At 34.4% G+C, this 11,151-nt stretch overlaps 1 protein-coding gene across 2 annotated transcripts in view; it reads left to right on the top strand.

Moving 5' to 3' along the window:
• The window catches only part of TBPH (TAR DNA-binding protein-43 homolog), a 12,462-nt gene extending 1,511 nt beyond the window's left edge, over nucleotides 1–10,951 (top strand). Inside the window, exons 2-5 of one of the 2 annotated variants that reach the window (XM_018447026.1) lie at nucleotides 1,780–1,949; nucleotides 2,324–2,464; nucleotides 6,544–7,514; nucleotides 9,374–9,440. In XM_018447026.1, the coding sequence (XP_018302528.1) occupies nucleotides 1,780–1,949; nucleotides 2,324–2,464; nucleotides 6,544–7,500 (1,268 nt within the window). In that variant the 3' untranslated portion in view covers nucleotides 7,501–7,514; nucleotides 9,374–9,440. Of the gene's footprint in view, nucleotides 1–1,779; nucleotides 1,950–2,323; nucleotides 2,465–6,543; nucleotides 7,515–9,373 lie in introns of both variants that reach the window. The other variant, XM_018447027.1, reaches the window with a different exon arrangement.
• Nucleotides 10,952–11,151: the final 200 nt, after the last annotated feature.

Genomic DNA, 11,151 nt, shown 5'->3' on the forward strand with positions numbered 1-11,151 from the left:
ACTTTAATTAAGATTATTAAATTAAAACAAATTCGACATACTTATATTTATTATATAAAGTTGCTTCTTTGGTAAACTATAATATTTTTTAAACGAAAATTCTTGTTTCGAGTTTTTCTAAAATTTATAATATATTTTAAGAATATATATTTTATATATGTATATATATATATAATATATAGCTCAAGAAAATGTTCTTTGTTTAAGATGTTACTTAAAAGAACGAAAATAAATTGAGTAATCATAAATTAAGTTTTTTAGCAGAATATTTTTTTGAGTGTAATATATGTATTTTCTTATGTGTAATATGTGCAAATTTCCTTTATTTAACTTAATACTTTTGAGACTTTCACAGGTACTTTCTGTAAAGAAACTATGCAGATTATCTCCGTGTCTATGGATCCATTGCTAAGCCACGTATACACCTAGCGAACGAACATCGAACGTGAATGTTCAGACATTCGTGTTTGTATTTGTGAGTAGTTTATTCTTTTTCTTGATTGCACCGAATACTAGCATTCGATCAGATTCGATGTTTGTTGTACATAGCAATTAAACTTGTACAACTTTTATGTAACAAATAACAGCACAAATTTTTGCGTTTGCTGTTTGGTATTCGTTCGCTAGGTATATACATTGTTTTAGATTGCCAACGTTTCGTGAAGATTGCAGTTTGCTTAATCAGGGCGAGTAGCAGCCTGATACAGAATTAGCCGGATATTTTATGTATCATAATTAGTGTTATAACGATAAACTTTTTAAGTGTGATGATTGATCAGAAAGATCTGAGAACCTGCAACTAATTAATAGGCTTAAAAAGCATGTGTCATACGGCACATGAATTAATCTCAGTCTATCCTCTCCCTGACGAAGTGAACTGCAATGTTCACAAAACGTTGACATTCTATCAGTGATTGTGTTCAGCAGAAATTAATTTATTAGTAAGCGCTCAGTGATTCCTTAATATTAGTTCTTGCCTTTAGTTCTTCGCTGGTTAAATGCAAAAACCAATCATATTAAAAAATCACTGATCAGTTTTATTTAATAAAAGCAGCCAATTAATCTAAACCTGGAGATAACCCGCGAAACGCATAGCTTCTTTGTTCAACTTGTCACTTAATACAGATATAATCTTGTAATAAATATATATATATATATTAGACCTGTTCTTTTTAACTGGATTTATTTATTTTTTTCTTTAACGTGAAGAGAAAAGAAAGAAAGATGAACCGTACAAGGAGTTCAACTTAAAAAAAAAAAGGCATTGTGTTTAATATAGATAAAATTATTCAGAGTCTCTTCTAATGCATGGAAAAAAAGATCAGAAATTATTAAGGAGAATGAATTGCAATTAGAAATTCTGCCGATTAAATTATAGACGCCAATAAAGTTAGAGTTTGGTCCAAGTTTTCCTGAAATATCCTATTTAAAGCAATTATTTCTTAATTATATCCATCATGTTTGATGGGATGCTGTATTATTTTAGAGATACTCCTATATGTATGTCTTCTTTAATAAACTTACTTTAATTTGTCTACTTTAATGAATGTCAGCTAAATGGGATAATGTTCTCATGGTCCATAAGAGTACTGCAATCAGCTGCTGAAATTAGCTTCGTCGTTGACGAATATTAGAATTAATGTGTAACTTGAAAATCTTTGAGTTACTTTTCTTCTTTTTCTTTCTTTTCAACATCGTTTTTTTTTTCTTCATCTTTTTTACTTTTTTTCTCTATAAATCATCACGAGTCAGACGTAAACGTCTATTATATCTTTTCAGAAAACAAACGTAAATCTGATGACAATTTGGAAAATTCCACAGCTAAGACTAAAAGAATGGAAACGAAGTTGCGTTGCACTGACTTGATTGTGCTTGGTTTACCATGGAAAACAACTGAACAGAATTTGCGCGAGTATTTCGAAACGTTTGGTGAAGTTTTGATGGCACAGGTAAGTCTCCGCGTTTATTGAAGTTGGGTTTGAAAACTAATACGAAGGAATCTTGCGTTTCATTACACTAATAATGTATTTAAGTCTACTGATCCATTAGATAAATAAAAGAGTCATATTATTATAACTTTTTAACTACAATAAAAATATGTTTTTAAAACAATGATAATAACTAAATTGGAATAAATAATAAATTAATAAATAATAATAAATAAAGTAGTAATAAATAAACTTAATTAGATAAACATTTATAATGCGTTATATACGCATTGGTAATGTACTTCTGATAAGTGCAAATGATAAAAAGCAGAATATTTTATTCACATAAGTAAAATGTTATACGCTCTGACTATGAAAGATCACTTTCGTCGCAGGTAAAAAAAGATGCAAAATCCGGTCAAAGCAAAGGATTTGGCTTTATTCGATTTGGAAGTTATGAATCGCAGTTGAGATGCCTTGCTCAACGTCATATGATAGATGGCAGATGGTGCGATGTCAAGGTTCCTAATAGTAAGGTAAGAACATAACTTATACTTGCAAATCCTATATTCTTTCTGCTACTTTTTTATCGCTTTCTTGAATGTATAAGAAAATCTTAAAGGCGTTAATCGGTGATGCACATTTAAGATACTTAGGAGCGAATAAATCATTTTAAAAGCAATAGAAGATATCTAAAGAAAATTTCATATTTTTGCAAGAAATTGCAAAATGCTGCAATTCTTTATACACTTTTCTAACATTTTCATTCAGTTATTTATTAATGAAATTCACATATTCTGTTATTGAAGACATTACTGTGTGTCATTGAATAATAAAATATACAATACAACATTAATGTTAATATCAATTCAATCATTGATCGTATATTACTGTCAATAATTTAAATATAACAGTATATTATGTATATATATAAATATTAAATGATACAAGAATTTAGTATATAATAACAGTATATTATGTATATATAAATATTAAATGATACAAGAATTCAGATTTATTCATATATATGGTGTGTTATTAAATAGACACTTTGTATTGTTTCTGAAATGATATATTCTCTCTCTTTCAAGTACACTTGCCTTCAATCTGTACATATTTTCGATAAAAAAGTTATAACAAAATTTATAATCAAGTTGCTATAATATATCACATTTTATAGTTTTAGCAAGATTATCTCTTTTTTATTTTATAAACCAAATCCTGATCTAATTAAATGTATGATTATTATATCGATTTTATTTATTATTATTTTATTTTTATTAATTTTATTATTTTATTTTTATTAATTTTATTATTTTTTTATTATTAATTGATTTTGCTGTATCGTTGCCTATATTATGTAATTGAACATATAAACATGCAAACTGTATTAATTTTATCTTTATTTTGTTGACTGATAAATGCTAGTTTGTTTTTAAAATGTTTCTTCCATATTAATCTTACAAGGGAACCACACGAAGTGTTAAATTCTGATATTAATGAAACTTTGTATACAGAGATTACATAAAAAAATGAATTTAAAAAATATTAGTTCCGGCGGAAAAACAGAAGAGTGAAATCACTCCTTATAAGTGTAACGCGGGTTTTCGTTCTTAAAAACTATTCGACATATCAAAAAATGTTTTATACAAAATTTTTACAATAAAATGGTCTTTATTCATCCACACGTCAATAATATTTTTAAAAAACAAAAAAATTTTTTTAATTTAAAAAATTGTTTATTAAAAATATTATTGACATAAATGAATAGAGGTAATTTTATTATAAAGCTTTTGTATAAAACATTTTTTGATATTTCGAATAGTTTTTAAGAACGAAAACCCACGTTACTTATAATAAGGAGTGATTTCATTCTTCTGTTTTCGAGATATAACGGATTTTTGAGATATAACGGAAAAAACTAAAAACCGCTTTACCACATAAGAGATGATTTCACCCTTTCAAACTGTTTTTCCGCCGTAACGGACGTTTTCTAAATTCATCTTTTTATATAATCTATATGTATACAAAGTTTCATTAAAATCAGAATTTATCACTTCGTGTGTTTCCCTTATTATGGAGGACAATTTTAAAAAATAAGAAACACTTGAGATAGAATAGAAAGTAATATTTAACTTTCTAATATATAAGGCAAATTTTTTTCTCATTTCGATTGCTGTAAAAATTTTTATGTATCTTTATATTCTAAGATATGTACAGATATGAACACACGTGTAATATTCCAAGTAAAAGATGAAATGTCGTGTGAGAAACAATCGGCTAAAATTGATAAGAGCTTACAACTGTGGATATGGATAATACCTTATCTTTCTGTCTATCTCCATTTTATCATATAATGCTTTAAGCGAATATTTTCTCATATTCCTTGAATATGTTATTTTTATGTATATGAGACGTATTTCGCTGTGTGGTATAAATAGGTGAATGTGCGAACGGCTATAAGTGGTGGAATTATACAGAAAGAATGCAAAATGTCTGTATGTACGAATGTATGTTTATACGAGTGTGGTGCGTGAGCCGTGGAGAGAGCGACGTTAACGGTGTGCTTGCGTGAACATGTAAATAATATAGTATGTTTGTGTCTCTAAAACGGTATGAGATCTTTTTAGGAGAGTGATTAATAGTCCTGTGTCAGAGGCATTGCAATGGAGAGAGAAATGATTCGATAAAAACGTATTCAACTTAACAAACCTTAACGTGTCGTGTGTTATCTTTCCCAAGATTTCTTAAAAGTGGCCGAAGCTTTCGCAAGCCTCGATCATCTCAAATGAAAAAAAAATCCTCATACTACCTCGTTCTATCTTGAAATATCTTTACGCTGATAAAAATTAAAATACTCGCTAAATTGCGTTAACATCCCGAGTACGCGTGAATGAGAATATTATGAGGAATGTGTCGCGCATTGAGAGAGCGTAATTGAAGGAAAAGATCGATATTTTCACGTTTTTGAGCGCGCGTATCTTCCTGGATACATCAAATATTGTAACGGGTATGATTTTGTGTGTTGAAGTATGTAAATGCAGGACCTCGCAATCGCGTATGTAGAGTATGTCTCATGTCCATTTCTACCAATATAATTTAATTTTAATCTCAGTTTAATTTACTCTTTCTGATTTTTAGAACTAGAAGAAGATAAACTAAGAAAAAAGAAAGTTAAACCGAGATTAAAGTTAATCTGATAGAAATGGATATCAGCCGTGAACCAATTTCTTAGATCCGAGAATCTCTTCGCGCGAGCTACCGTAATACGGGAACGATGCTTCTGACCAATTTTGCGAGATCCGCGATGCGTCGTTACGATACGAGTAACGCCCTAAAGTCTCTCCAGAACGTGTGAGGTCACGTGGAAAAGATCTTGGCGAGGCGATTCTAGGAAGAATGCGTAATCATGAATGAAAAAACTCGCGAATGAATGGTGTAATAGTTCGCGTCGTCGTGTCACGTTTCGCGGAATAGATTCTGCGCTGCGAAATCATTTACGTTCGCGTGTTTCACCGGCGGGGTATCAACACGTATTCGAACTGTAAAACGAAATAATTTTGACTTAAAATCGAGATAACTTTGATCCAAATTTTGATAATGCTCAGATAGCATATGTCAAAACCGGTAATTATAGTTGATTTTTATTTCAAGACTATTTTAAGCTAATATATTAATACATTAATATCTTAAGATGCTTATGTCTGACTGTCTCGTTTATGATAATATAATAATGTAATAAAACTGTACTTATATAACAGTCTTAAATATAACATTCTACAATGTGCCGTTACTTAAGCTTAAGTCTTAAATCACAAAAAATTGATCAGTCACAGTCGAATGTGAGAGAGAAGAATCGATTATTGGCCTATATTTATAGTCTTCTCGGTTCTTATTTTAAGACTGTATGAAGTAATGTCTTAAGATGTATCTCTTTGATTGATTCATCTTAAGACTGTACTTAAGACAGTCTTAAATATAAGAATCAACTATAATCAATTTCTAAATGGCTTTCTACAATAAGCTTTACAATAAGCGTTAGTCATCGCTCATATCATACTAGTAAGTCAGAATTATAAGCCATAAATCTTAGGAAACTTATATCCAAAATAAATCGTATTAGATCGTTTTTTATGTTACAACATTTAACCAATCAAAAGAAATTTAGTTCTCAAGGCAAATAACAATATATGATTGGTCAGTCATAACGTAATCTAAATTTTAAATTGTAAGAAATGGAATTCGGTCATCTCATTGATTATTCACTTATTATTGCTTTATACACACTGCTGGCTCGCTTACAACTCGCTCTTGACTTCTGATCTATTAACAGCTTGTTGTAGAAAGCCTATAAGCATCAACTATGAATACTGCCACATAATCTACTACCATAAGACATCTCAAAGATTTTTTAAGACGTCTTATATGTTGATTAGACATTTTTTTAAATTTGGGTCAAAATTATCCCGACTGAGCCAAATTATCTCATTTTACGGTACATAATTTGAGATGTGTGCCGCGTTGTTACGGAGCGTTGAGCGAATGCGTATGTGTGCTTCAGCATTACGATCAAGTCTGTATGTGATTGTCGAGGGCTGGTGTAATCTGGTTGCAGAATATTGATGGATTAATGATGGCACGTCAGTATGATACGAGTAAGCACGGTAACGAGTGCTACCGACCTATACCGGTGCACACACCGAGTAGTCGCCGAGTGCCGGCGTCGAAGCCGTACGTAGCCAACGTAAACTCGTCATCCGAGGCCACTGCTCCACCCCCGAGCGCGCCACCCCCGAGATACGACTCGGAGTATGATTACAAAACCACTCACTACCCGTCGTATCCCCCGAATTATCCTTACGACGATAACAAGTACAAGTATGAAGGCGGCAGCGGCGGCGGTGGCGGTGGCAGTGGCGGTGGTGGCGGTGGCGGTCAGCAGCAGGCCGTCTACAACTCCTACAACGAGAAGCCAAGCTACGCCGGCTACGAGGACCCCGCCGCCTATGATTCTCGTAGCTACATGCCGCCACCGCATGCAAACGTCGCCGCGGCGCCCGCTAATCCCCCGTATCCCTCCGATGCGGAATACGGGTCGCGGTATTACAGCGAGGGACGTGCTGTCTATCCAGCCGACAATTGTCCGGAGCAGTACGACAAGGGCAGGTATACCAGTTACGGGTATGACCAAAGGTGCTACTATGACCAGGCTGACGGCCGTTATGCCGTCGCTGCAGCTGACTGCAGGTACGAAGTGCGTTATTCAGACGGGAGACACCCAGACAGCCGGCATCTGCCGGTCGATCCTAGCCGGGAGGCGGATTGTCGATACGTAGACAGTCGTGAGATGGACAGAAGGTACGTCGATGGTAGGGAACCAGTGGATGGCAGGTACGCGATGGACAACCGCGAGGTAGACGGCCGCTATGCCGCCACGTCAGATGGCCGCGACCTAGTCGACGGTAGATACGCTGATCCATCGAGATACCCGGCGAAGGAGAACTATTACGATCGCTATTACAAGCATCGGCCATCGAGGGATCACCACGTCGCAGATACGTCAAGATACTGAAGAGGAAAATTATCGTAATTACAATCAATCATGTTTTAATGGGAATAGTAGACTGTATATGTGTCGACTCGTGACGATGATGATCTTTTCTCCCAAGATTCAATGCACATTCCACGCATCTATAAGCGCATATTATACCACGCATCTATAAGCGCATATTATACCACGCATCTATAAGCACTACGAATGTTGATTATTGTTATGTATTGTTCGCAACGTGTTATTTTGACGGATTTTTTTGATATCGATACAAATTCGTACATAAAATGCGTTGAAAATTTATGTGAATGAATGTTGGAAAGTATGTGAATGCGGTTTATTAAAATCACAGAAATATTTACTTTATATAATTTTATATAAATACATGTAAAATATTAGTTGTTTTAATTGAATGTTTATTAATCTTTAACATTTGACTTATCAAACGCTTTTTTACCGCTACGTTCATGTCACACACAAAAGGCAATTAATATTTTTTATATAGAAAGACAAGAGGCAAAATCTCTGATGATAATATTTTGCTGATTTTATTTTCTTTCGTGCTATTTTGAATTTTATTAATTTATATTATTGATATAAAATATATTAGAAGTTGATCACGAATTATTTTAGAAATATCGAAAATAATGAAAAGGATGCGTGGTATAATTTTGGAAAAATTATATAAATTTTAAATGCATATATGCTATATATTATATATACAAATTATATTTTGTTCAAGCAATATGTCAATCGTACTTTATGCATTTAATTTTATGATCTAAATTATCTGTATTGTGCATTTTAAAAATCGAAGTTTAAACATTTATTTAAAACAAGGCTATACATGTAATAGCATACAAATTATATAAGTTCTTTTAGAAAATAATTGTAATAATTTTAGAAAACAGTATTTCTTTTACACCAATTAACTCATCTTATTATTTTGTATATCAAATTGAAAAATTAATAAAATGTTTTTGTAATTATAAATAGTTTTTATATGGAGACTGATTAGAAAAATGGTATTATGTATAGAAAAAATAGAATTTATTTCTGAAGTGGTATTAGAAGAAAAATCATACAGTACGTTTAAAAATATATCTCAAAGCACTTAAAATAAAAAAAAATTGTTACATCATATTTCTCCTTTAAAATTATAAGACTCTTATTGAAAATATTTCTCGATAACTGTACGCATAATAAAGAGATAATTTAGGTCTTAAAAGTAAATAATCGAGTTAACATCAAAGAAAAAGTATTTATATATATATATATATATATTCCCATTAATTCATGGTGTTTGTTAAATATAACAGATATGTTGTCTAATGGTAGAAATAATTAGTCTGGAATATAACTGTTCACATTTTATCAGATACGTACTTATTCAAATCAAGACAGTGTAATGTAGCATGAAATTCTCTACATTGTGAATATAAAGAAACAGACATTGTACAGATTGATGCATGGATTTCAAGTGGTCATAGTGCTTAAGTGTTCATTATATAACATATGTGGATTTACATATAAATCGAGTCAGCCGGCGTTTTTTCTTGAACCAACAGATATAAATATTTAAGAATTTTCTATATAAAACTTGACGTTTAGTGCAGATTAATTGCAATCGACGGAATGTTAGCGTATTAAGCCGGAAGCGAGAAATTTTACACTGTGTCTCTACGGAACATTGATTGTGTGTAATATATGCATGTGATACACTCGATGTAAACCACAATGTATCTATGTTACGTATTGCCATTCTCTTGACGAACGCTACACGCCTTGCAGCGATTTCTACCGCCGCCGGTATTGTGAGTAATGTGCACTGTACGCAAGTTTTACTTGGATACCCGTGAAAACCTCGTACAAATTTGATATAACGTTTTTTTAGGAAGGAATGATACAGCAAGTTCCCTGCAAGGTTTTCGTCGGCCGCTGCACAGAAGATCTAACCGCGGACGATCTACGAGAATATTTCTCCAAATTTGGCGAAGTCACGGACGTTTTCATCCCGAAACCCTTCCGCGCATTCTCGTTTGTCACTTTCTTAGATCCTGAGGTCGCTCAGTCGCTCTGTGGCGAAGATCATATTATCAAGGGTGTCTCGGTACACGTCTCGAATGCCGCGCCCAAGTCCGAGGGAAACAATAAAAATTTTAATAATCAAGTTAACTCGAACATGAGGGGCGGCAGGGGCGCGCCGGGACCCGTCGATAATAACGTCCAGGGCAATTATCAGGGTAACCGTTATATGGGCCATTCGGGCAACAATATGGGCCCGAATGGCTGGAATAATCCGGGGAATCGCGGTAATCTCGACATGCCGAATCTACAAGCCCTTGGTATCACCGGTCAAAACAACGGTGGTGGTGGTGGAGGCGGTATGTCGAATCCGCTGGCGATGGGTGGTCTGAATCTGTCTGCGTTACCGGTCAATCCGGCATTGGTGGCCGCCGCTCTGAACCAGGCGTCTTGGGGTCTGATCGGCAATCTGCAGAACCAGGGAAACGACCAGGGTTATTCGAACCAGCCGGGTCCACCGGGCCAGCCGCCCTCCGGTAACAACAGTATTGGTAACAGCGGCAATTCTGGCTTTCTTAGCTGGATGAACCAAGGCGGCGGTGATGGCAATACTGGCAATCCCGGCACCGGCGGCCCCGGGCCGAATAACCCGAACGCGTCCCAGGGCGCCTGGCAGAATCACCCGGGTCAGCGCGACCAGAAGTCGAATACCTTTCTCAAGTACGAGTAAATTCAACCGGGGCCGTGGGTCTACTCGTAAAACCAAACGGATCCTCTATCCACGGGTCCCGATGCAACAACCATAACGAACGGTGGTAACTAATGAGGTCGATAGTTCTAAAAGCGCGTCGATCTCAGAAAAAGAAAAAGAACCAGAGCCTATAGTACGTTGACGTTTTTTCTAATGTTTTGCACTAATCGCCACTGCGTGTATTATAATATTCCGAGATCTTATCCACTCTTATTGGTTTGACAAATTAGCACAATTCCGTTCGTTTAGGTTTACGACAATTGAAGGCGGATAGCTTCGATCATTCGAATATATGTGCGCGATTTTTGCGTCACTCTCTGGTGTGAGCGTTCGATGAATAGTGGCATGAATAAAATCAATACGTATGAAGTTGATGTGTGAACAGCTTAGCTGTACAATGATGAGATTGCACGATCGAATACATTTATTGCTTAGCATAATAATTGGTAAACGTGTAATTTACTTGTACAAAGATACCTGACGAGATATGAGTCCCAAGAAGACTTCGGCTACTTTATTTAGCCTGGATCTATAGGTAAAATTTTAAGCCTTAAACCATACGAAATGAATGAATCGTAGTCGATTGTTCTCGCATTTGACTGTCAATCTTTTACAATCTGGTTTAAGGCTTAAAACACCTATTGTAGATCCGGACTAAATTAAACCCAGTGAAATGTATACCAAAATAGTCTTACTCAAAAAGAAATAACTGCCACATGACACATGAAATCCTTCCGTGCGTTCTCATTTGTCATTTACTTAGATTCCGAGATCGCCCAGTCGCTCTGCAGCGACGATAATGTGTGTCTTAGTACACTTTTTAAATCGCAACTAAGTCCAAGGAAACAATAAAAATTTTAATAATCAAGTGAACTTGGACGAGGGGCGAAACGATC

The sequence above is a fragment of the Mycetomoellerius zeteki genome, unplaced genomic scaffold (assembly GCF_001594055.1).
Source record: "Mycetomoellerius zeteki isolate Tzet28-1 unplaced genomic scaffold, Tzet1.0 scaffold197, whole genome shotgun sequence".
Lineage (NCBI taxonomy): Eukaryota > Metazoa > Arthropoda > Insecta > Hymenoptera > Formicidae > Mycetomoellerius > Mycetomoellerius zeteki.